Raw genomic sequence first — 27,419 nt, forward strand, 5'->3', positions numbered from 1 at the left:
CACAGGACATCTTCACAAAGCCTTCCGGATAAAAAGTTCTTAGAGAAGAAAGCAGAGAGAAAACAGGCAGTGTGGGTAGGCCTGTCACTCTGAAGTGAGGTGTACCACGGAGGAGTATGGGGGAGCACTGAAAACTCAGCAGAGAAGAGAGCCGATGTCGCAGAGCTTTGATGGAGCTTTGGGAGCCTTGGGAGAAAGGCCTCCTGGGACCATCTACTGCGAAGCCCTGTGCTGTGGCTGGAAGAAAGCTTTGGCTGTTTCTTCCGTATCAGAAGACACAACTTCTGATACTTCTTAGATGTGGTGATACCATTTTCTTAACTCAAATCCTTCTAGAAAGTTCTCACAGGGTGCCGAACAGGAGAAAACATGTCAAGGAATGAAACCACTCAGCCCATCTTGAGCCCCAGGTAGAGATGGAGATGGAAGTTCTCACACCCTTTCTTGGCCTAGAGCAGCATCCCTAAAGGCTCCAAACCACAAGGAACTAAAGCCCTGAGCCACCCTGACTCTCAGAGAAAGCTGCCTGCCCAGTGTCTTGGGATTACATTTCCTTTGTTGAAGTCTTGCTTCCGGGGAATGTGTAACCCCAACAGGACCCTCCCTCCCGCACATGGGCAGCACAGCACAACCATGTCCCAAAATTCTTGGTCTTCTTCAACAAGGCCAGAATCACAACAAGGCCACAGAGGTTAGTCTCTCAATAGTGAGAGAGAGAGGGAGGAGGGGGAGACAAGAGATGATGGGAGAGAGATGAGAGAGATTGAAGAGACAGGAGAGACAGGAGAGATGGGGGAGACAGGAGTGGGGAGATGGCGGAAACAAGGAAGACAGGGGAAGGTGAGGGAGAAAAGGAAAGAGGGAGAAAGAGAGGAGGAGACCGGAGAGAGGGAGACGGAGACAAAGGTGGTTTTGTCTGCTAGTTATCTGTCACTCTGCCTATCATCTATCTATCTATCTATCTATCTATCTATCTATCATCTATCTATCTATCTATCCTCTATCTATCTATCTATCTATCTACCTACCTACTTCCTTATTTTAGGAATGAAAGTTTTGTTTTATCCATGGTCTGAGGACTACAGAAACCTGGGTGAGGGGAACGCACAGCAGGAAGATGGGTCACATGGCATCTGTGGTCAACAAGCAAAGAGAGATAAAGCTAGGTCTTTTCCTTTGTAATCAGTCCAGGACCATTCAGGAACGGATGGTGCCACCCGCATTCTGGATGGCTCTTTGCTCTTCAGTGAGATCTCTCCAAAGACACCTCACAGACAGACAGCCTCTGGGTACAGAGGCGTGCATGCTGGGTGATTCCAAACCCAGTCATGTCAACACTGAAGATTAGTCATTGTGCAATCCTCCCATGAGCTGCGGTGCTACCTGCTTCTCTCTGTGTGTCTCTGTCTGTCATTCTGTCTGTCTGTCTGTCTGTCTGTCTGTCTCTCTCTCTCTCTCTCTCTCTCTCTGGCAGTGATGTGGAGTGTGGTCCTTCCTGAGTGATGCTCCTCAGTCCTGAGACTTCACCATGCTCAGGATCTTTCTCAACGAACCTTTGTTTAAACTTTTTTGTTTTTTGATTCTTCATGAGTTTCACATCATGCACCCAATCCCACTCAGCTCTCTGTCCCTTCATACCCACCCTCTGCCCTTGCAACCTCCCCACAAAAGAAAACAAAAATTAAAATAAGCAACAAATAAAACCAGCTAATCTGGCTGCGGATGCTGCCGTGCGCCTCACAGTATGCTCACTTGCCCAAATAGCTTTACTTGCAAACGCTCATTGCGATGAGTCCTTGGTCTGGTTCAGGGCCCCTGGCGTCTGTTACACCATCAATCCTAAATCCTCACCAGGACTCTCTCTGACATCCTGTTGTTGTCCTGAGTCATGGAGGTCCTGCAGCTTTGGATCTGCAGGACCAGCCCTTCACACGCCCCGCAGCTCACAGATGGGTTAACTGTCATGGTGGGCCAACCTGAAGTCCTGGATCTGGGTCTGAGTGGAAGCTGACTTGGTCAGCCTGCTGGCTCTCCTCTGACCACGCCACCAGGGCCAGCTCTCCCAAGTGCTGCATCTGGCAAAGAATGGGGGCCAGGTCTCCACCCTCCCATCCTCAGGGCCGGCTCATCTGCCTGCTGCGGGGCTCACCTCTCTCACACCCATGGCAGACAAGAGGCTTGGAGTGCCACAGCCAGAGTGGGGCAAGCTCTCCCACCACAGACAAGGGGCTGGGCCACCTCAGTACAACACTAACACATCAGCATGGCCTCAGGCAGCTGCCCAGACCACACACTTTCCTCCTGGTGTCAGGTGGTAACACAGGGCCTCAGACATCAAGAAGATCCTGCCTGTGACAGGAACAAGAACTCAGACATGGCTGGCAGCAGCCCAGACCCAGACATCACCATGCCTCAGATGGTTGTGCCAGCGTCTCCATGGTGTCTCCAGTCCCACCTCTCTCCACAGTACATGAGCTACTTTGCTTTCTCCCTCATCTCTCTACCGCTCGCTCTGCCTTTCCCTCTCCTCCATCACACACCCGTTCATCATGGCGGCGCCCACCTTGGGCACTTGGGTGTCTTTCTTCTGAGTCTCAAATTTTTAGCCAAGAAAACTATTTAAAATTAAACAATCAAGCATTTCCTGCTGCTAGTAGTTTAAGTTGTACTTAATGCTCACACTCTACTTTGTGTTCACAGGCCATCCAGAAATTTACCCATTAGTATTAACTACCAAGACCCAGGAAATATTCAACTGCCGAGTAGAAGAAGATATGACAGACGAGCAAACGTACAAGCTCATCAAGAAGGAAGATATCTTGGCAGACCTGCAAAACCGAGCCGCGGTGTCTGACTTCCACCCAGTCAAAAAAATCGTCCGGGTAAATACAAGCTTTGTGTTTTGCTCTCAGTCCTAACTCAAGAATTTCCCAGAGTACAACACGAGTTAGGAAGATTTTGCATTCAACACTGTCACCTCTTTACCTCAGTCCCTGGGAGTCTGGTGTGAGGACCACACGAAAGGGTCATTCTTACCCCGTTAGAATACCAATCTCACTGGGCATGGTGGTACTTGGGAGGCTGAGGCAGGAGAATCACAAGTTTGAGGCCAAGATGGGATATTTAACAATTTCAAGGCACCCTGAGCTACAAAGACCCTGTCTCAAAATATTTTTCTTATACTACTTTAAATTTTTTAGTTCATTGTTTGATCCTATTTTGCATCCTTGCATATAGATTACACCACCAAACAATACTCACCCTTCCTTATTTTCTCTCTCTCTCTCTCTCTCTCTCTCTCTCTCTCTCTCTCTCTGTGTGTGTGTGTGTGTGTGTGTGTGTAGTGGGTGCATACACCTTTCTGAGTGCAGGTGCCAACCTCAGGCGTCTTCCTCAACAGCACTCCACTTTTTTCTTTTTTCTTTTTTTTTGTTTGGTTTTTTGGATTTGATTTTTTCAAGACAGGGTTTCTCTGTATAGCCCTAGCTGTCCTGGAACTCACTCTTTAAACCAGGCTGGCCTCGAACTCAGAAATCTGCCGGCCTCTGCCTCCCAAGTGCTGGGATTAAAGGCATGGGCCACTACTGCCCGTCTCCATTTTGTTTTTCTACCCAAGGCCACTCACTGAACCTGGAATGCATCAATTATTCGGGATTGGCTGTCCAGTGAGTTTAGAGAATCCACCTGTCTCCCCGACCCAGCACTGAAATCACTGAGACTGGGAATCTGAGTTCAGGTCCTCAGGCTTGCACAGCAGCTCCTCTCTGTCCGGTTGATGCTCGGTAGCTCCTCCCCCTTCTTCCTGCCCAACCAATGGCTCAAGCCTTTATTTAAAAAGTTAAGGTGAGGAGAAGGTTCACAACGCAACTGCTCATCTGCAGGCCCTCTGAGGAGTGGAATTAGCAACAAAATACAAACCCAGGGCTGTCCACAACATTCTTCCTTTATCTCATGGTCCTTCCTCTGACCCAAACCCACAAAACCTCAAGCCCACCTGCGTCTCTTCTGCCCCGCTATTGGCTGTTGACATCTTCATTTACCAATCATAATTAACTGGGGAGAAGAAGCAGCTAGCATCTATGTGAACTCTCTCGTCTCTGGGGCCACTAGTTCTGGGGGCTCAAATTAGCCTTAGAATATAAACAGCTCCAGGCCAACCCACTTACACCATTTTCCTCAAACCTGGTGTTTCCCTCTTTCTGTTAAAAATAAAGTCATATGGTCACAGGCTGGAGAGCTGACTTGGCTGTTCAGAACACTGACTGCTCTTCCAAAGAAGGTCGGTTCCCACTGTCCTCATGGTGACTCACAACAGGATAACTCCAGTTCCAGAGGATCCAGCTCTGTCTTCTGACTGTCATGGAAACCAGACATGTCCACGGTGCATAAAAATTCGTCCAAACAAAACACTTATACCTATAAAATAAAATAAAAATCAATAAATCTGTTTTTTTAATCATATGGTAAATTTTTCCCTGGATCCGTTGTGGTTTTAACCGAATAGTTAGGGAGTTGGGACTAGAAGGCAGATTATCAGTATGTTTACCTTTCAGACTGTCGATCTGAAGGAGCACTAACTCTTGCCCACTGCTGGTGTCCCCACAGGAGTACCCAGGGGAGGAACTTCTCCTCGTTTACGACAAAGACTTCAAATATGGACTTAACTTTTACCTCATTGGAACAGAGGAAGGCAAGGAAAACTTCTTAAAGGTCAGTAAATCGGAAGGCCCTGCAGGCTGGCTGCTGGAGGGAGCAGTACAACTGTGGTATCCCTCGGCCCCTCGCCCCCCCCCTCGGCCATCCTCCCCTCCCCCTCGCGTGGCTCTGCTCCCTGAGCACTCGCTTCCCTTCAGAATGCTGAGGTCTGTCCTGAGTAAAGGAACTCAGGAGTACAAATTTACACAACCCTGGGTTCTTCCTAATAGAATGCACCTCCTAACACACACACAGACACACAGAGACACAGACACACACACACACAGAAACACAAACACAGACACACACACACATACCACAAACAAACAGACACACACACACTACACAAACAGATACACCCACACACATACACACTTATATACACGTATACATTTTTTTCTTTTATCAAATAACCCCATCATAAACTCAAGGAAACTGAGCTTCACATTTTAACCATCTAACTCAGCTACCTGTGTTGGGTGCAAAGGCATTCCGTAAATGCTGCTTTCAGAATGTGGGGTGTTCTCCTCTTCCCCGTCCATCTTCGTCTTACCTTGTCACCTCCCTGTATCCTGATGTCTGTCTTTTTAATTCTTCTTCTCCAACCCCTCCCCCTTTGTGGCTTAGTTCACTTCTGAGCGCATAAGATGACAAGGACACGGGAAGCGCCCCGTGCCACCCACACAAAAGCCACGCTCATGGTGAGAGACTCACACGGAGCGTACGAGAGGCCACATGTGTGCCCCAGCACAACCTTTTGTTCTGCTCTAGACGCCAGAAGTGCCAGAGGAACAGGAAGAACTCAAGGAGTACGTTCAGGAAGAAGTGTACATCTACAAGCCACCGGTCTCCAAGCCGTGGCTATCTCTGGGCAGCGAAAAAGAAATTGAGGAAGAATCTGTCCAAGAATCGGAGAAGCGGGTTAGCATCTTCACAGTGCTTTCCAGTCTTTACCTTCCTCTAACTGGGTATCGTTCTTTCCAGAAAGACCCCAAACTTTGCTGTATGTGGTACTGGAAAGTGCAAGGTTTTTTTCTCTTTGTTTTGTTTTGTTTAGGGGCTGAGGTATTGATTGTCCTTGTTGTTTTCTAGTAGAAGATTGGTCTCTTTCTTTAGTAGGTGTCATGGATTGAATCTGTTTCCCAAGAAAGGATATCTTAAAGCCTCTTGGCCCCTAGTACCCCAGAGTGTGACACGGCTGGTATGGAGAGTGTCTTTGCAAATATAGTTAGCTATAATGAGGTCACAAACAGAACAAGGCCCTAAACTGCTTTTATTGCTTTTATCCATGAGGAACTGATTACACGTAGACATAGACAAGGATGCCTAAAGAAAGAGACCGAGAATGCGACCTCCAGCCCTCAGAGCCCTGGCATCAATGCCCACACAGGGGCTTGCTCAGAGACTGTAGAGCCCTGAGGGGAGCACACCTGTGGTCAAGGAAAGAGTCAAGGCCAAGTTCTCCACTGCCCCTCAACAGGAATCCTCCCCACAATCTCAGGTGTTTTGCCTCCACAGCTGTAAGACTGGAATCCCTTGTTTTAGGTCACCCCAGCTGAGGTAGTTGGTTATAGCAACAGTAGGAAATGAACACATCGGGGTTCTCTAACTGTAAGCAACTCCTGAGGGGAGGGAGGATCTTGAACAAATGGCTTGGGAAGGTGCTGGACGGGAAGGAAAGAAGCCCTCAAAGGGGACAAGTTGGCCATAGTCTCTAGAAGGAAGGCTTTGTCCCAAGTCCCTAGAGGAGCTCAGAAACACAGATTACACTCAGGGTTGTCCCAAGCAGGAGGTGGGCCTCCACATGCCTCTTATCTGCCTCCTCCGGGACCAGATGTAAAATCCCTATCACCTCTGTCAGGGTAAGCATAGCTTCACTGAGGCATAGTGGCTGCAGGCTGTGGGGACAAAGGCCACAAGGAGGTGGAACGGACAGCAAGGGTCCAAGGACCTCTTAGAGGGCCTGAGCTTACGCACACCGTGTTGCACACCCACTTTTCTCCATGGACTTCGTGAGGTTTCCTTTGCTGCTTACGTGTGTTTCAGGTGACCTACATGATTTCTAGAAAACGGTGTGAATTCGGCGCACCGGTAACTTTCAGTGACCAGAATGCCTCTAGCATAAAAGATGCCTACATTGAGTGCACATCTTACCCAGACAAAAATTACACCCTCACACAAGTTGAGAGAGATGCGGCCTTGCAAGTCATTGCGGAAGTCAAGGACACAAGCACACAGACAAAATGGTATGAGATTATTATATACCAGACACGAGCATGCGTCCGGTTGGGGAAGACTGGCTGGTGCCCACTAACGCTCTTCTTTAAAACCTCAGAGAACAAGATACAAATGCATGCTAAAACCCACAGAGGAGGAAAATGAAAAATGGTGTCAATAGTCATAGTGCCGGCTGACTCACGCCTGCAATCTTACTGTTGTCTTCTAGGAACTCTGCTCTTCCTGCTCAAAGACTTTGTTTATGACAGGAATCTCACTATTTAGCCCAGGCTACCCTGGAACTTGCCATGTATTTCAAGTTGACCCCCCAGTTGCCTAAGACACACAGGACACTGGGCTATGTCCCACTCACCACAGACACAATAAAGTCTACACACACACACACACACAAAACGTTTATAACATTTTAAACTGAAGTACTAATGGTTTTACTGAAAAGCAAAAGAACAAACCACTTTGAAGAATAAGAATGACTCCTAATTGCCTTGCTACTTTCATAACACCACAAACAAGCATATTTTTTTTTTATTTCTGCCTGGAGGTCCAAAACCCAAGTCTCTCAGGTTTCAGAATCAACATTCCTCCTCACCTCTATTCCGTGTGCTACCACAGATGCCCACTCAGGTAGACAACACCAAGAGCATGCTGTTCTATTTAAAGCATCCTCCAAACTCTCTGTACTTTGCTGCCTGGTTGCTGTTTAATCCATTCGCAACTCACAGCAGCGATTTACTGATCCTTTTCAATAAACATGGATTGAATACCCCAGACTCTACTGGGCACTCTCTCTTAAACTCTCTTCAAGGCTCTGCACACACTCACAGAACACACTCCGACAGCGACTTGGGGATGCCTTAAAGACGTCTATTCACAGACAAGAAAACAGGCTCAGACTAGTTAGATAATTAGCCAAGGGTCACATGGCGACTGAACCAGGCTTTCAAGATAGATAATCTGTCCTCAGAGTCCAAACTGATGATTGGGCCATCCTCCATTTCCTGGCTCAGTGACCTAGGATCTAAGGCTCACCCAGTGAGTCAGACTGAGGATGAAGCTCAGTATAGTGTGATGACGAGGTTACAGAGGAGGCAAGCCAAGTAGATAAAAACATGTCTCTACTGACGTGGATTCCGCTGCTGCCCCATCGTAGCCAGCCCCAGCTTCATGCTCTGAGAGCAGGCTCTCCCATCGATGGGCACTGGAAGCCAAGTATGTCTCTGCAACTAGAGGGTTTTATTGTGCTTCCCAGGGTGTGTACCAGTCTCTGGACTCTACTAGACTTTAACAGCATTTGCCGAACGTCCCTTGAGGATGTGGAATCCACCATGCTTGGTTAAATACACAGACCCAGAGTGAGGACTTGCTGTGCAAGTACCGGGACCTAGATTCCAAACCCAACACCCACGCAAAAAGCCCTGCACAGCAGCACCCCCACCCAAAACTAGGACTCAGGAGGGCAGTGATAGGAGTGTGACTGGAGCTGGCTGGCTGGCCAGCCTAGCTGAACAACACTGATCCCCAGATGGAGGGGTAGACACGATCTCAGGGGGGTAAGGCACGTAAGGGCAGAGCGTCCGCTCTGCACTCACATGCACCTTCACATACAAGCCTGTACCTGGTCACATCCTTATACCATCCACATACAGCAGAGAGAGAGAGAGAGAGAGAGAGAGAGAGAGAGAGAGAGAGAGAGAGAGACTGATGAAAGAGGAGAGAGAAAAGAAGGAGAATGGGGTAAATACTACAAATATCGACTTAAAGAGGAAGACAGTTAAGTAAACTTGACAAATATTCATTATAGAATCTGGGTAAAGGACATATAGAAATTTCTTTATAGTTATATCCTTCTTACAACTTTTCTATATTTTTAAATAATTTCTAAATCAGATTTTATGACCTAAGACCCCCTTTAAGGCCATTTTTAATGCAAGTACACTGTCCACAGATCTGGGTTTCAATAGGATGCAATTACTTTGACCATGTTCTCTTCTTAGCTGATTTTCCATACCTCCTGTTAGCTCCCAGGTTTTTTATATTATTACTATTATTATTATTATCATCATCATCATCATCATCATCATCATGTTGGAGAAACATACATGTAGACTTTGGTAATCAATATTGATTTTTTGATAAAAAAATATTAAAGGTAAAATATTTTGATGGAAGTATTCTGACACCACTGCCATGGAAATAGATTTTTGACCCGGTGTAACTTATACTTGATTTTCTCTGATTCAAGTTTTGGTGTTCAACTTTTTTTATATATATATTAGGGCATTTCCAAAAAATGCTACCACACAGTATTATCCAAGAGAATTCTCAGAAGAGGAAAAAGACATCATCAGAGAATCAAAATCTTTCGCCGACTTCTTCAACAGTGTGTCCACAAGGTAAGAAAGGACATGTGAAGAACTTTAAACACAGTACGCACACACTTACTTTTAATATTGGCTGACTTTTTCATAGCCTTTCAGGGGTAAAGGGACATTTCGCATCACGTGACTTAGTTCCGCCTAGAATGTAGAAAAAGGACTGCGGAGCAGGTGGATGCTATAAACTGAGAGTTAGTCAGCCACAGCACAGACAGCGTCTTAACTGTTCCAGAGAGAGAAGCAGGCAAGCGTGGTCTGACTGAGGCTCTGAGGTCAGCAGGTACAGGCCCATGTTCTAACAAGAAGGGGCTTCTGTAGTTCTTTCCCTGTTATAAAGGAAAGAGAACACAGACCCAAAAGAAAGAGGAAAACTTATGTAAGAGCTGTAACAGCACTGGTCAGAGTAAATAAGAAACCCAGAGTAATATTAGTTTTCCTTCCAACTTTAAAACTGTTTAACATTATTTGTGTTTTCAAGTCTGTTTAAATGGGATTTCGGGCTGGGAACAAGCACTTTTAAAGAAGTGAGTTCCTTTTCTCTCAGAATTTTATCTAAAATAAACTGAGTGTGGCATCATTTCCCAAAGAAGATTGTGAGCGAGACTTCTGAGGGGTTCACACGGCGCCAGCTTTGGGGTTATAAGCAGTAATGGTCCTCATGTATACGCATCAACCCTCTGACATAGTGACAATCTCACTGGATACTAACATCCAGCCCGCGGGATGCTTCTTTCTTTAAAAAATAAAACAGCGTCGAAATAGCCCTGCAGCAAAACGAGATCATGAACACTTTTATCGATGACTGGAAGAACCTCGCCGAGGAGGAGAGCGCCTTTGGGGACAAGACGGACACCCATCTGAAGGAGTACCAGTCCTTTACAGACCTTCACAGCACCATGGAGAAAATGATTACCTGTGTCTCGTGGCACCCAACCATCTACGGTGAGGAAGAAATGCCGGGGGTGGGGAGGGCGTATAAGACTTGCCAAGTTCCAGCCCCTCTCTACACCTGCACCTGGGGCAGCTCCAGCTTAGGTCAAGGAACAGCAAACAAAGAACTGCCCTTTCCAGTGGCTTGCCAGACCCCGGGGCTGAGTTCTCTGCCCCTAGCGCTCTGGAGAGACCCCTATAGAGAGCTCAACAGCTAAGGTTAAAGCAATGTGTCCAGGTACAGCCAGGAAAAGAGAAGCCCCCACTCTTTCGCCCTTCCAACCCTCCTCACCGGCATTTCTCTTATTAAAAATACTTCTTGCAGGCTGGAGAGATGGCTCAGTGGTTGGGAACATGTGGTTAGACCAGCGTCCATACCCAGCATCCACATTGGGTGACTCACAGCTACCCACAACTCCATCTCTGCAGGATCCAGCATCTCCTACTGCCCCCATGGTCCCTACACTCATGCTGCACTTCAGCACACAGTCACATGGACCAACACACATGCACACACAAAGATAAAATAAAATCCTGAGTTGTTTTTTTTTAATTACCAAACTTCACAAGTACACCGTGTATGCTAACCACACATCCCAGTGGGAACCAGCTACATTTTCAGGGCTGAGTGATGTTGGCCTCACACATGAAATCTGCTACAATGACAAGCACCAGCTGGAAGTCTCTCTGTGGCCAGCAACTGCTGCCTGCTTTGTACCCGTGTTCACCCAGGGCTCATAGTGGTGTCGGTGGCCGTGCGCCTCTCCTGCGAAGAAAGAGTGCACTTTTCAGGCAAACTCCTGCTTCAGCCGTCACTGATCCTCTTCTGGAGTTTCTCCGACCCCATCCACCCTCAGGTAATTGATGGAAGCTACACCAGGTGCCTAATTTTTCAAATACCACATTATCACGTCCCTAGGAAAAAAAACGTTAGCTGCGAATTACTGTATGATCTCCTAACATCGTAAACTCTTAGAAAATAGGATCTCTCTGGTCACAGCCTGCCGTCATTTAATCCGAACAATGTAAAACTTTATGCTTACTTTATGGAGCGTGTATTGGGCGAGTCGATTTTTTTAAAACATGAAGAAGCTGTTGCGTCTGGGGAGATGTCTCAGTCCACAAAGTGCCTGCCAGGGAAGCTTGAGGCCTTGACGTCAGATCCTCGCAAGCCGGACTGTTGTCACATCTGTATCCACAGTGCTTGGGGCAGGGGGCAGAAGGATCTCTGGGGCTCATTAGCCAGTCAGTTCAGGCCAACAAGTGACCTTCAGGTTCAGTGAATCAGAAAATAAGGTGGAAAAGTAACTGAAGAAGACAACAGACCTCTAGCCTACACATATACACACATACAACTGCATATATATGTACACGCATGCAGATGCATGCTTGGGCACACACACACACACACACACACACACACACGCACATACCTCTTTAAAGGACTATTTGAATATGGCGGTATTCAAATGCATATAGATTTTTAGTTTCCTAAGAATTTGCTCAATTCTAAGGATTGCCAGGAGGGGGTGGTAGAGAGTAAAAGCGACTGTGTGGGAGCCTATGGGAACTATGATCCCAAAGGTGAAGGGCCCTTTCTTCAGCTCTCTGCACAGCCACCCATCATCACGGGAGTCTGAACTGGGTTGTAACTGGGTATCTGACTCTCCAAATTTTAAACAGCCTAACTAAAACACACTCACACTCACATGTACACCTACACACACACACACACACACACACACACACACACTCAAACCAAATCCCATGTCAAGCCACATAAAACAAGACAGAGCTAGATTCACTTCTTGTTTCGATTTTTTTCTGCTCAGTAAGAGTTCTTACTTCGAGGTGCTATTAGTGTTATATTAATTCAATGCTCTTAAATGTAATAATACCCCATTCCTCTGAGATTCTTAATTATTGCAGAACCAAGACTTTCCCCTAAGGGCCATTTTGTCCTAGTGGGTGGAATGTGTTTTACTGTAGATGCAGAGATCCGAATGGTAGTTATTTAGCCCCACACCCTTTTTTTTTTTAACCACAAACTAGTACAACCCTCCCTCTCTCTCCCAGAGAGAGCACCTCCTGGTGCCACTGCCCTGGGGGCTACTCCATTCACCATTCACTCTGCCAAGGAAGTGCGGCCAGATGCCTAGTCTGTTAGGATGCTAAAAACAAACAAAACAAACAAACAAACAAAAAACCTTTCTTTTCCTCTGTTTTAAAGACAAGCTTTTAAAAGACAAGCATGAGCTATGGAGACGGGCCTGTGGGTAAAGCAGGTGTGTGAAGGTGAAGAACTGAATCCTGGTGCTTTGGAGGCAGAGGCAGGGGCCTGTGGGGCTTGCTGGGTAACTAATGATAACAAGCTAGCTGAACTAGCTGGCTTTGAGTTCAAGTGAGAGACCCTGTCTGAAAAGGTAAAGTGGAGAAGGATCAAGATGGTGTTTGACATCACCCTCTGACCTACACAAACATGTGTGTACACATACACAACTTACAAGTGCACACACACACATGCACACACAAACATGCACACCCATACTTATGAGCATACGTACATAGGGACACATATACACACATGCACATACACAAATACTTACAAACACACACACATACACATGCTTATAAACATATACACATATGCATGCACATACACACTTAAGAACACACATACATGCACATACACCCATATTTACAAACATACACACATACGCATACTTATAAATATACACACACATGCACACATATAAACATACATACAAACGCATACACACAAACTTACAAAGACACATACCACTCACACATACATTCACACACACATACACATTCTACACACATGTGTACACACACACATGTGCACATACACACAAAAAGAAAATACTTTTTAAGAGATAATATGCATGATCTACATTTCCTAATCAAAATCATGATTATCATTAGTATTTTTACTTTCAAAAGTAAAGCTCTCTCTAAAATCCATAGAGTGCTATAAACTAAAATAATTCACCCAAGCCCAGTTAAAAAATCAAGTTGAACCAGGACGGGGAGAGGTGTCACACACCTTTAATCCCAGAGCCCAGGAGCAAGGGGCAGGTGGATCTCTGAGTTCTCCCCCAGCCTGGTCTACACAGTTAGTTCCTATACAGCCAAAAGTATATAGAGCACTCAGGAGGTAGAGGCAGATGGATTTCTGGGTTCAAGACTAGCTGGCTCTTCAGAGTGAGTTCCTGTATAGGCAGGGTTACACAGAAAAACCCTGTCTGGAAGAACCTTGAAATATTTATCACCATTACGTCCAGATTCTCCCACCCAGTGAATTTTCTATTCCACTGCCCACTATATGCCTGAGGAGATACATGAAGAAGAAAGACAAATATCCTCCTCCTCCCTCAGAGTTTATCTTCTTCATTCCTCAGAAACACCAACTTCATATTCTTCTGTTTGACATAGGACAGCATGTCCCCAATAATTATGTAATCCTTGGGCAGTGATGGAAGGACCCAAATCCTGAGAGAGACCACCAGTCTCATAGGTGGAACCAATGTCCATGGTAAAATTCAACAAAAAGACCTTCCACCCCAGAGGTCTGACTCTAAAGACTGCCTCTGATGTGTGCTGCCTATAGACAGCTACAAAATCAGACTTCTTCCCATCTCAATATTATTTAATACCTTTTTTTTTATTGGTGGGGTTGACTTCAGTTGATGCTGGAGAGCCCCGACGACATCTTCTGCTTCGAGTTCTGCCCAAGTGACCCCAATATCATCGCTGGAGGCTGCATCAATGGACAGGTACTTGGGGATCGTCTTTAGATATTCATTAAGGCTGGACAACACTTTGATGTTGGTAGATTTAGAACTTAAGTGTTCAGTGTGGCACAGGGGAGTCATGTTGGCCATGTGTTTGAGTAGAAAGTAATGTCAGACATGGGGTTGGAACTGGAGGTGATTACAGGATAATTCAGTCAGAATAACACAGCTCAGTCTACTCTACTTCTTTCATTTACACAGCCCAGACCCATGTGGCTAGAGTGGGACCTCCCACAGTGGGAACAGCCATTTTATAACAATCAAAAAATGCCCATAGGCACATCCACGGGCCACTCTGACCTAAGCAACTCCTAGGTTCCCTCTTCCCCGATGATTCTAGTTTACATCAAACTGACAAACAGTAACCAATGTAGCAAGCCATAAACTCCATTACCTCTCATAAAAGACCATTGCTGCAATTCCCCTGAAGCTATTAATGAGTTATGAAATAATACAGAATTCAAATAGAAGTTCATTGAAAAATACACATCATTGAAGTTGTATGTGCTTGGTACCACATCTGCTTTGTTTTTCTTCTTCTTTTTTTTTTTTTCTGTTGTTATTGTTTTGTTTTTGTTTTCTGACACAGGGTTTCTCTGTATAACCCTGGCTATCCTAGAACTTACTCTGTAGATAAGGCTGGCCTTGAATTCAGAAATTTGCCCGCCTCTGCCTCCCAAGTGCTAGGATTAAAGGCCTGCACCACCACTGCCCAACGTTTTTCTTCTAAGATATATAACTTCTACCACATTGAGATTCTGTCCTCCAATACTGTTGTATTAGGGAAGCAAACCTCTAAAGTTGTTCTATGATCTAAGCTTAAGGTGCAGGATGAAGCTACAGAGGTCCCAGCACGGGCAAAGTTTGTTCTCCAGCACTTCCTAAACAGAGCATGCAGGCACACCCCTCTACCCCAGCACTTGGGAGGTAGAGGCACCAGGGTTTTAAGGTCATCTGTCTTAGTCAGGGTTTCCATTCCTGCACAAACATCATGACCAAGAAGCAACTTGGGGAGGAAAAGGTTTATTCAGCTTACACTTCCACATTGCTGTTCATCAACAAAGGAAGTCAGGACTGGAACTCAAGCAGGTCAGGAAGCAGGAGCTGATGCACAGGCCATGCAGGGATGTTTCTTACTGGCTTGCTTCCCCTGGCTTGCTCAGCTTGCTTTCTTATAGAACCCAAGACTACCAGCCCAAGGATGGCACCACCCACGATGGGTCCTCCCCCCCTTGATCACTAATTGAAAAAATGCCTTACAGCTGGATCTCATGGAGGTACTTCCCCAACTGACACTCCTTTCTATGTGATAACTCCAGCCTGTGTCAAGTTGACACACAAAACCAGCCCAGTATAATCATCCTTGGCAACATAGATAGTTCAAGATCTACATGACACCTTGTCCCAGTTAATAAAATAAAATAAAGGTCTTTCTGTGTGTGGCTAAAAAAGCTTCCTAAGCTGAGATCCAGAAAGGAGAAGCTTCTAGTTTCATTTCTCCACAACAGCAGGAAAATTAGGTAAACAAATGTCTCCATGGATTTTGTTCAACAGTGACTGAGGTCATAGTAATGACTCAGAGCCAAGAACACCCGAAGTGCCTTTGCCTTTGTCATAAGAATGGTCTGACTGTTGTAGAGTATTTTGGGAAAGGGCACGATAAAATAGTCACCCATGGCTCTCCCATATTGGCCTTCGTTAACATTTTCTTTTTGTTCGGACATGCTGTTTAGCCACTGCCAACTGCCCTGGCTTCCTGTTGTATATTCTACTTTGTTCTTGTTTTTAAAAGAGGGATCATCAGACAATAGCAGTTAGAGACAATTACGATCATTTGTCTGCCTTTCTTCCCCCCTGATTGGATGTTTGTACTTCATTCTTGAGAATTTGGGTAAAGTGTGTTCCTCCCCAGGTCTGAAGCAAGCTGTACCTATATCCAGAGCAGAACAAACAAAATCTCCCTAAAGCACCGGGAAGTGCACAATATTTATCTTGCATTTATTTGCTCAGTAATAGCATTTATTAACACAAATACATTGAGTAAGGGATAGGAAAAAGAGATGAAAATATTCTCCTCAATTTCTGATCTAAAGGATACTGAGTTACTTTGGCTACAAGCTAGGTCAGATTACGCCCTAAGGCAAGGGCTGGTTATGTAATTGATCAGGTTGTACACCACCGACTTCCTAACAAGCAGTCTTTCAGAACCAGTTCTCTGTGTCTTGAAAGTGCTATGCTGACACCTCTCTCCATTTTAGATCGTCATGTGGGATATCACGGCACACGCGGACCGCATAGAAAACATCAAGACAGGAAGCAGCAGAAGTAAAAAGGCCTCTCTCAAGGTTTGCTCTCTAGAGGTTCTCCATCTGAGAGTTTCTCCAAAACATACATAAAAGACCTGCCTTGTTTATAAAGACTCAGAGTAAGAAGCACAGTGATCATTTTCTTTTTGCCACCCTTCACATCTGTTTGTAAGCGTGTCCTGAGTAACTTTTTATGGAATCATTCACTAAGCTCACAACAACAAGCTTCACGGGCCAGCACAGGAGTTTGCAGGGTTTGGTTGCTGTATTTATTATTAAGGGAAATGAAGGGAGCAAACACTTTGTCTAAAGTGATTTTGTGGAAGGCCTCCAGGATGGAAGGATGGACAATCAGGGTACCAAGAAAAACTGCCTTACAGGTATTGGACGGGCTACCTAGCCTCTCCAACAGACAGTTCCTGTGTATGAGATGGAAGAATGACACTTCTTTCTGATGAAAATATGCTGCCAATGGGCTGGCAGGATGGTTCAGTGGGTAAACATACCTGTCACCATGCCCACTGACCTGAGTTCAATCCCTGAGACCCAAACAGTGGGAGGAGAGATCTACTCCCACAAGTTAGTTTTCGACCCTGCCCCCATATACATATGTATATATACAAAACAGTAACAAAAACTTTAAGTTAAAAAATAATATGTTATGGTTCTGTGAGGCCGTGGATTCCAGTAAGAACACTGGGAAGAGCAGCCAGCATCTAGGTGAGTGTTACCCTCCGTATCACAGATCCCCCTCCAGCCCCAGTCCTCCAGCCTTGCCATCCATAAGTCTCTCCCCAAGGAACGGCAGGATGTATACATCCCTGGACCCATGGGAACACTCCTTCATGAATAGTTTAGGTTCATAATTCTTGTGAAATGCTGTTGTATGTAATAATTAAGAACAAAAACAAAAAACAAATCTATGCTATCACGGGCTACTCTTCTGCTCCAGTGGTCTCCTCCTCCCCCACCCACCCGAGGTTCACTTGCCACTGAAGAGCTGTTTTCTCAGTCATCCGCCCCCTGTGGCTAGCTGTCACAAATCCCTGTAACCCAGTAAAATCAAAACTCCAGAGGCCACTAAATTATCAGTCAGATTTATATCAATAAATTCTCAACCTACAAAACACCCACATAATGAACTCAGAGGCGATTGATATTGATACAAGCTGCCCACCGAGATTGGACAAATCACCCTATATTATTCTATTGCTCTTCTGTGATAACCACAGATACTTGTGGCTATTTCAGGCCTCGTGAATCGGGTTAGTTCTCTTTCTCCATCTTCTCTCATCCTTCTGTCCTCTGTCCCCAGTCCTGTATCTCTGAAAAACTTAGCCCCGCCTACCTTTTTCATCGTCCAGTCACAAACTCTAAACCTACCTGCCCTTACCTGTTTATCAACAGCAATCCACAAAATGTAGATATTATACTACTTTTTTAAAAAAGACTTATTTATTTTATGTAAATGAGTACACTTATAGCTGTCTTCAGACACACCAGGAGAAGGCATCAGATCCCATTACAGATGGTTGTGAGCCACCATGTGGCTGCTGGGATTTGAACTCAGGACCTTTGAAAGAGCAGTCAAGTGCTCTTAACCACTGAGCCATTTTTCCAGCCCAATATAATACTTTGAAAGGGAAAGTTGTTAAATCTGTTACTAAATATGTAGTATAGGGAAACACTAATTTGTGCTTTACCTTAACTGGTAAACTCTGGGTTTTTACATTTTAACTGGAATGGCCAGTGAAGTTGCCTGTCAGCTCTCTAAAATGTAACTTTCTTTCCACCTTTATCCAGCCGATGTTTCTCCTTGAACCAGACAGCAACAAAGAAACAATGTACATCAGACACTGTGCGGTGTCTTCAATTGAAAACGGTCATAGGAAAGTAATCACAGACATACACTGGCTGCCAGACTCATTCGAGGTAAGTTTTGATGGCAGTGTCGGTGAAGGGAATCAAACCTGGGTTCTCTAGAAGAGCAAACAGTAATCTTAACCACCAAGCCATCTCACCAATATGGATTCTGTTAGATTTGTTTGTTTTGTTTCGTTTTTTAGACAATGTTTCCTGGATCACAGTCTGGCTTTAACTTACTAAGTAGCCAAGGACAGCCTTGGGTTTCTGATTGTCCTGTCTCCACCTCCCAAGTGTTGGGCTTACAGATGTGGGTACCTTATCCAGTGCATGTGGTGCTGCTGGAGATCAAACCCAGTGACAAGCACTGTACCAACTGAGCTACCCTCAGTCCCTGTTTAATTTATGAAATGTGGGGTTTTTTTGAGTTTCTGAAATAATATTGTGGCTTTAGGGGTTCACTCTAGCTTCATTTCTATTGTTGTGATAAAATGATTTGACCAGAAGCATCTTAGGAGAGGCAAGGGCATATTGGCTGCACTTCCAAGTCCATCCTTGAGGGAAGATGAGGCAGGAACTTGAAGCAGAAACCACAGAGGAACACTACTCGCTGGCTGCATCTTTAGACACTTCTCAAGCTCAGGTTTAGCCTGCTTTTCTTACACAGCTCAGAATCGCCTACCTCGGGATGGTTCTCCCACAATGTGATGGGCCCTCGGGCCCCAAGTAATAGGGCCATTTCCCACAGACATGCCCACAGGCCAGTTGGATGCTGGCAATTCCTCAACCAAGGCTTTCTTTTCCTTGGACAGAGTTCTAAATCTTTAAAATGTAAAGCCTTGGATCGCTGAATCTGTGAGAACCTAGGGGTGTCCTCTGGAGAGGGAGAGATTCTTAAACTGTCCTCCAACGGAAGTCAGCATCCAGCACACGGCCAGCTGGTGGTGAAAAACGGAGTCTGAATTTCTAAAACTAGTGAATAATGAGATGATATATATCATCAGCATTGTATAAAACAATTTAAAATAATCTGTGCATATGCAGATAAAATTCGGGTCATGTAAACTGAAAAATCTGAGAATCAACATTTACATGCATCCTAACTAAAACTCTATAAAAACATTTCTGTAAACAAAGAATAAGAATGGGTAAAAATTCTGAGTGGTGTTGGATCCTAAAACCCAGATTCCAAACTTCTATGATAGTGTTAACAATTTAACAAAACTTATTAGAAGAAAAAAATTTAAAGGAAAATAGCTGTAAGAAAAAAATCAATTCTAGCTACTTAGAAATTTCCTTTCTCTAATAATAGTTTCTGTGCTTTGAGACTCTTATGTACATATTTCTGATAAAATGCCCCATGGCTAGGGAGGTCAGAAGCAGCATTAGAGGGAACCTGCTATCGTTAGTTTACAGAATTTTCTTCTCTTAAACAATTTCAAACAGATTAACAGGATGGGATCTGTCTTTGAGAACCGAAGTGGAATAAATTGCCAACTCGTCACATGCTCAGCAGATTGGTACGTCTCACTGCAAACACTACCCGAAGCCCATGCCACGCTGTGTTCTCCTGGCGTCCCTGTTCCTAACACCTATATCTCCCTTCACTCTCCCATAATTGTTATTACAACGATTAAGCTAAAGTGACAGAAGGAGAGCTGCATAGATTGTCGCTGGTCTGGGTGTGGCTGACATTTCAAACAAAGCCAGGGTCTGACCTGGAGCAGGCCACGCCCTGATCCCAGCACACAGAAGGCTGGAGCCAAGTTCTATGAGGATGAGGCCACACGGTCTACAAAGCAAACTCCAGGCCAACCAGGGTTACATAGTGAGATCCTGTCTCCAAAGAAAACAACCAAGTCTTTTTATGGGAATACATTTGGAGATGATAAGAAAATGGGAGCTAGAGAGAAGTCTCGGCTGATTAAAAACCATTGGCAGCCAAGCCAGACAACCCGAGTTGGACTCCCAGATCCCAGGGTGGAAGGAGAGAGAGCCACTCTCCAATGTTGTCCTCTGTCTGTCACACATACACCACAGCGTGCTAGGGACCATGCCACACATGCACCACAGCGTGCTAGCAACCGTGCTCAGACATGCACCCCAGCATGCCAGGGACCGTGCTCAGACATATCATGTACACAGCAATAATGATAATAATAATAGTAAATAAAATACTTTTGAAACAAAGTGGTAACTAGGCGAGGTATCCATGCATAGCATTAGCCTCCAATACTCTGCTTCTTCACACCCCACACTCGGAACTTTATGGTATATGTTGTTTCCATTCAGTTTATCTCACAGGTAACGAGGGGTGTCACACGTAGCAGGAAGGTTTCTTAAAAGCAGAAGAGCGGCCGCTTTTCTTACGCACATCTATATAGAACGTTGTTATAATACAACAGCTATGTTGAAGGCTGCTCATTTAAATGAGATCATAGCTGCCGGATTATAGAATTAACTCACAACAATGTAGGACATGTAATCCTAACGAGAATGCTTACTCCAAAACTTGGAAATGTTGCCACTAAAAGCAGCTTTGAAGCTCCTAATCAAAGCACTCAAAACACTGAAGTCTGAGAGTCATGGATTAAGGCCAGCCTGAGCTGTATGGAGAGGTCCTGTTTTGTTTAGTTTTTTTAAGATTTATTTATTATTATTTGTAAGTACATTGTAGCTGTCTTCAGACAACTGGAAGAGGGTGTCAGATCTCATTATGGATGGTTGTGAGTCACCATGTGGTTACTGGGATTTGAACTCAGGTCCTTTGGAAGAGTAGTCAGTGCTCTTAACTGCTGAGCCACCTCTCCAGCCCCAGATCCTATGTTTAAAAAAAAAATCTTTGAAGTTGGATGTGATGGTGCAAACTTTTCATCCTTTAAAAACCTTTGCACTTGGGAGCAAAGGCAGGATGGTCTCTGTGAGTTTGAGGCTAGCCCAGTCTACATACTGAGTTCCAGACTCAAAAATAAACAAACACAAAACAAAAACAAAAATTCTTTGATCCCAATAGAAATAATGGCACCTTGTGCTAGAGGAGCAGATAGGAGCAGGGGCTGTGAGGTCCAGGAAGAGAGTCTGGTTGCTTTAACAACCTCCATCAGAACTATACATCTTTTTTTTTCTTTTTTTTTTTATTGTTATTTTTTTTCATTCGATATAATTTATTTACATTTCAAATGATTTCCCCTTTTCTAGCCCCCCCACTCCCCGAAAGTCCCGTAAGCCCCCTTCTCTTTCCCTGTCCTCCCTCCCACCCCTTCCCAGTTCCCCGTTCTGGTTTTGCCAAATACTGTTTCACTGAGTCTTTCCAGAACCAGGGACCACTCCTGCTTTCTTCTTGTATCTCATTTGATGTGTGGATTATGTTTTGGGTATTCCAGTTTTCTAGGTTAATAACCACTTATTAGTGAGTGCATACCATGATTCACCTTTTGAGTCTGGGTTACCTCACTTAGTATGATGTTCTCTATATAGATGAACTTATTATACATGAGTCACATCTTAATAAAGCACTTATATGCTCTTTTAAAGTTATCAGTTACAAACTGATAACATGTTACCATCAAGACAAAGTAAATCGTCAAACATCCACAAACGTGGTGTGATTCTGTAAAATATGAAGCACTGTGCTGGCTGGAGGGGTTAGTGTACTGGCTGCTCTTACAGAGGTCCCAAGTTCAGTTCCCAGCACCCACATGAGACAGCTCCCCCTCTGGGAATCCCAGCTCTCAGAGATCTGAGGTTTTCTTCTGGCCTCTGTGGATATTACATTCCCACACACCAAGTCATACACAGACACGTACAAATGCAGATAGTTAAAAATCAAATCTTTGAGAAAGCAAAATGCAGAAAGGCCTTGTTTCATAAAAGCTCAGTTTCAGAAACCTTAAGGTGTTGCCATTGTCTCCCGTGGTATCTGGACACTGTGCCTCTTACTTGGTCTTAATTAAAAAAAAGAATAACATGAGCTCTCTTTTAGCACAATTTGTTTTTGGGACATCCGACCCCAAAAACCTGCAGTCACAACTGCAGCTGCAGCAGCCTCAGCAGCCACAGGCACCAACAACGCAAACCCCCCACAACCACCGGCAGAGAAGAAGAAAGATGAGAACATTGAGATTCCTTTTGATGTGCCCTCGACTTTCCTGCACCTAGATCTCTCCTGGAAACCCCTGTCTAGGGTAAGTAACATGGGCTTGGCTCCACCCTATCACCACACGAGTGACATAAATCACACTCATTTACCTACCCTCCAAATGAAGAATGGCTTGAGTTAACACAGGACCACAAGATCTGTGAATTCATACATACATACATACATACATACATACATACATACATACATCCTACAAACCCCTTAACTGATGGTACTGATGGTTGCCGATACCAAACCAGACACCCAAACCACAGTGACCTTGGCTGGGTTGATACTTGTTGTGTAAGTGAGCCACAATTTACAAATGGCTGTGTGATGATTCTTCAGCTGCACACTGACTCCTTGAAGATTGGCAGCTCTGGGTGGTACCAGGAAAGTTAATTTTCCCCACTTCCACAGAAAAAAAAATAAGCTGTGCCCATTTTGAATATCTGTAGTAAGAAGTGATACTATAATATTCCTGACCAAACAGAACTAGGAAAGCATTGAATTTAGCCTGAGTCAGCCATTCGACTTCAGAATAATATGACTGCAGCTAAGGATGGATACTGTGGATGGTGCGAACGGGCCTCTTCTTTAGAATGTGTAATTCTTTTTTTTTTTAATTTATTTATTATTATATGTAAGTACACTATAGCTGTCTTCAGACACACCAGAAGATCTCATTACAGATGGTTGTGAGTCACCCTGTGGTTACTGGGATTTGAACTCAGGACCTTCGGAAGAGCAGTCGGTGATCTTAACCACTGAGCCATCTCCCCAGTGAATGTGTAATTCTAATCCCAAACTTAATATCTATCTTTTCTTTTGATTTATGAATAAATTTCAGCATTCTCTCCCTCACAGAGAAGGAGGTTGTAGGGGTGAGAATATTTTTGAAGTAACTAGGAAAGAACAGGAAAGAGAATGTTAGAAATTGTCTGGGGTCGAGAGCTGGAGAGATGACTCCGTGATTAAGAGCAGTTGCTGCTCTTGCAGAGGACCTCGGTTCAATTCTCAGCACTCACCTGGTGGCTTCCAAGCCTCCCTTACTCCAGTCCCAGAGCATCTGATGTCCTCTTCAGACCTCTGTGAGCACCTCTTAACCGCTGCACACTGTGCACAGACATGCATACAAGCCAAACACTCATACACATAAAATAAATCTTAAGAGAACTTTTTACAAGGAAAGGAAGAAAAGAAGTTGGTGGGGGTGGGGTGGGGGTGGGGGTGGGGGTGGGGGGAAAGGTTTACTGAGTTGTTAATAGTTGACACAAAACAAATGAATACGTAAATGTACCAAAGAATAATTGCATAGCAAGTGGATAAACATCCAGAAGGAGAAAACTGGGGAGACTGGCAGAGGGGAAGAAACCGAAGGGTCGCTTATCATTCTAGCCAGGAATACATGATGCGGGCAAGGGGCTACAATTGTCATTCAGGGTAAAGTATGTCCCTGAAGGGACCTGCAGTCATCCAGGTAAAAGCCAGGTCCCTTCCTGAACCTGTGTCCGGCCGAAAACCTTAGGGAAGAAGGGTAGTAGCCCCTTGTTCATTATCTTACACTACAACTCAAAAAGATGCATTTTGGAATACAGTATAAAACACATAAAGAAAGAAAAGAGCCCTTTGGGATTGGGAAACATTTCCCCAGGCAGGCTTCCTTTGGTAGCTTGGTTATAGAAATGGATTGGGTGATTGTCATGGGGGGAAAAACTGGGATAAAGGAGCGGGTGGGGTGTACAAGGTCGGTTTCCAATGATGTAGGAGCAGAAGGGACAGGCCAAAAAAAAAAAAAAAATCCAAGGGTTTTCTAAGAATATGTCTTTCTTTTATTTTCTTCCAAAAGATAAAACTGTCGAAGGGCGATACAAGTTTAGACCACTGTCCAACCAAGCTGAGCCTGGGCGAAGACCCCTTCCTTTGCAAAATACAAGGTAACTAAAGCGCTGCTGTCTATGACAAGGGTATCTTGGAGCACTGTTATCCACTGATGTCTAAGGTGGGTTTCCTGCTAGAACTGTCTGACTCATAAAAAGAGTGCACCTAATGGAACCTCCAGGATGGAAGTTTATAATGAAAGTTTATATCTCCTCATGAGAGAGACAGCTTGTACTGAAACCATCACACAGAATCCTGATTCAGTCCTGTAAGCACTGAACATTTGGGTCTGTGCATCTGTTCTGTCTCCTGCTTTAGCTGGTCTTGAACTCCTAGACCTGAGTAGAACTTCTTCCTCAGCCTCTGCCATGGGTGCGTGCCTCCAAGGCACCTTCTGTAGGTTTTGAAGCCTCGAGCCATTGGCTGCTGAGGAGGAGAGAGTTTTCCTTAGGGGTATGTCTCTTATGTTGCCCACGCCCTGGTGGATGGTCCTATAGCATCCTCTACACCCATGTGGGTAGCACTAACTGGAATCAGTGTGTGATAAAGAGGAAAGGACACAGCATAAGGTTGGGAGGTGCTAGAAGCTGAGGGATGGGTGATGCGCTGGCTAATTCCAAGTCATTTTGACACAGCTTAGAGTCATCAGAGAAGAGGGAGCCCCAACTGAGAAGACACCTCCATAAGACAGAGCTGCAGGCAAGCCTAGAGGACATTTTTTAAAATTAGTGATTGGTTGGGGAGGGTCCGTCCCTATAGGTGTAGTGCCACTCCTGGGCTGGTGGTCCGGGCTTCTATAAGAAAACAGGCTAAGCAAGCCAGTGGGCAGCACCCTCTGCAGCCTCTGTATGATCCTCTCCCTTCAGGATGTTGCCTGTTTCACTTATTTTCCTAACGCTTTAGGTGATGAACTATTACATACAAGTGTGAATGAAATGAGCCCTTTCCTCCCAAGTTGCCTTTGGCTGTGGCATTTTATCCCAGAAACAGTAACAGACAGGCAGATACTTTGTATACATGTATGACATGTCCAAAGGACCTATTTTAAAATTAAAAGTAAAATTTTAAATGAAGGAAGCCCAGTTAAGGAATGTGTAGTGTTCAAAGAATAATTTTTCTGAATGGAACTTACCTCAGGCATAACAAGATACAATATGAAACACAAAGAAACAAATTTCCATAAGTTAAAATTTCTAATTAATAGTTTCACAGTGTAGGGAAAACGAGTGGGGCCCAGTACCCATGTAGGGATGGAAAAGGAAAAACGGTCTTTTTTAAATCTAGCTTAACTCAGTCCATCCTCCTTTGGAACATGACTGAAGGGTGCACTCAACCTCTCCAAAAGGTTTGCTAAGTGATCCGACAGAGAGCAGAGCACACTGAAAAAGTGCAAAAATTTAGAAGCTAAGTAGCAATTGAGGTATTTTTAGACACTTACCTTGTCTCCAAAGATTTCTGTTATAAAATTTCCAAAGTTGTGTGCATGTGCGTGTTTACATGGTCAATTATATTAATTTTTAAAAATCTACTTATAGGCCAAGTGGTGGTGGCGCATGCCTTTAATCCCAGCACTTGGGAGGCAGAGGCAGGCGGATTTCTGAGTTTGAGCCTGGTCCACAGAGTGAATTTCAGGACAGTCAGGGATATACAGAGAAACCCTGTCTCGAAAAAACCAAATCCAAAAAACAAACAAAAAAAATCTACTTATATACATAAAGGGTTTCCCTGGATGTATATAAGAATGACCTGGTTTCCTTACAGGTCAGAAGGGAACAATTGTTTTTACTTATGATCCTTTTTCACCCAAGAAACTTTTACACAGTCATATATATAGACACAGACAGACAGAGACAGATAGACAGACAGACATATATATGTATAAAATTGATATGCAAATCAAGTATTTACTAATAATAAAACATAAAGAAATATTTTTGCAACAAGTCTTTGTCGTGTTTGTAGGTGAGTGCGCACGTCTAAAATGTAGTTTATCAAAGATGAGAACAGAATTATGAAGATGGATGTGTGTGTTGGTTCACACAACACAAACAGTTGAGTATTGTCAGTAGTGAAGTCCTGGAATTCTTTAAATCCACAACCAAACCATTGTGCTCACACCAAAGCAGAAAACGCTGTATGCACAGTAAAAACACTGTCATTCACAACATACAACAGTCTCAAATCAGAGCCCAGGTGTTTGGTGTCAAGCAGCAGGGCAGCGTTGGAAGTACAAAGTGTCACAGCTGTGTAGTGGGGACCAAGGCTGCACCGAGGCAACACAGCTATAGTGACTATTCCTGGTTGTCAACTTGACTATATCTGGAATGAACTACAATCCGGAATTGGAAAGCTCACCTATGATCCTAATTTAGAGGCTCAGAGATACAAGTTTCTGACCTGGATCTTGACGTGGAGATCTTGAAGCATAGTGGCTATGAATTCCAGAAGATTAAGACAGGGAGATCTCAGAGTTCAAGATCATCTGGGGTTAAAGGCACTGCTTTCCACGCCTTTAATCTGAGCTGCTGGAGACCTCTATAAGGACATTGGAAGAAGGAAAACTCACTCTTCCTTACCCGCTTGCCTCGTGGGACTGAACAACTGCTAGATCCTTGGACTTCCATCCACAGCTGCTGCTGAGCATTGTTGGGGAGTTGGACTATAGGCTGTAAGTTATCAACAAATTCCCTAAGTATATAGAGACTGCCCATACGTTCTGTGACCCTAGAGAACCCCGACTAATACAGAAGTGAAGGCTCAAATTTCATTACGTGTTTGATTTTGAATTGCATTTTGCTCAGTTCTCATTCAAAAGCCCTTTTTTGGGTGGGAGGTTGAAACAGAATCCCCGTTGTGTATTCTTGTCTGTCCCTGTGTAGATCAGCTCACAGAGATCCACCTGCCTCTGCCTCCAGGGTGCTGATTCCAGGTGTGTGCCACCACGGCCAGGATCAGAGACTTTTACCGAATTTTACTAGTACCTACCCCAGGCTCAGATGTGATGCGGGTCATGACCTCAACTTCAAGAAACTGCGAAACTGTATCCCAATCAGCAGGGATATACCCATCTGTGAGAGACACATTCCAATGCCTACTCTACCTGATTCAAACCACAAAAGCACAGATTTATTCCAAAAATGAGACAAAGTTGACAAAGTCAACAGTTCTCTAAATAAAA

General features: G+C 44.5%; 1 protein-coding gene across 1 annotated transcript in view; it reads left to right on the plus strand.

Annotated features, from left to right (window-relative positions):
• Dnai3 (dynein axonemal intermediate chain 3) overlaps positions 1–27,419 on the plus strand; it is a 50,440-nt gene that overhangs the window by 3,338 nt on the left and 19,683 nt on the right. The window contains exons 3-15 of the mRNA XM_052178476.1: positions 2,701–2,882; positions 4,606–4,710; positions 5,467–5,616; positions 6,742–6,941; positions 9,210–9,326; positions 10,060–10,250; positions 10,971–11,095; positions 13,946–14,035; positions 16,312–16,398; positions 18,163–18,291; positions 19,669–19,742; positions 22,205–22,406; positions 24,210–24,297. Of these exons, the coding sequence (XP_052034436.1) occupies positions 2,701–2,882; positions 4,606–4,710; positions 5,467–5,616; positions 6,742–6,941; positions 9,210–9,326; positions 10,060–10,250; positions 10,971–11,095; positions 13,946–14,035; positions 16,312–16,398; positions 18,163–18,291; positions 19,669–19,742; positions 22,205–22,406; positions 24,210–24,297 (1,740 nt within the window). The remainder of the gene's footprint in view (positions 1–2,700; positions 2,883–4,605; positions 4,711–5,466; positions 5,617–6,741; positions 6,942–9,209; positions 9,327–10,059; positions 10,251–10,970; positions 11,096–13,945; positions 14,036–16,311; positions 16,399–18,162; positions 18,292–19,668; positions 19,743–22,204; positions 22,407–24,209; positions 24,298–27,419) is intronic.

This window comes from Apodemus sylvaticus, chromosome 4 (assembly GCF_947179515.1).
Source record: "Apodemus sylvaticus chromosome 4, mApoSyl1.1, whole genome shotgun sequence".
NCBI lineage: Eukaryota > Metazoa > Chordata > Mammalia > Rodentia > Muridae > Apodemus > Apodemus sylvaticus.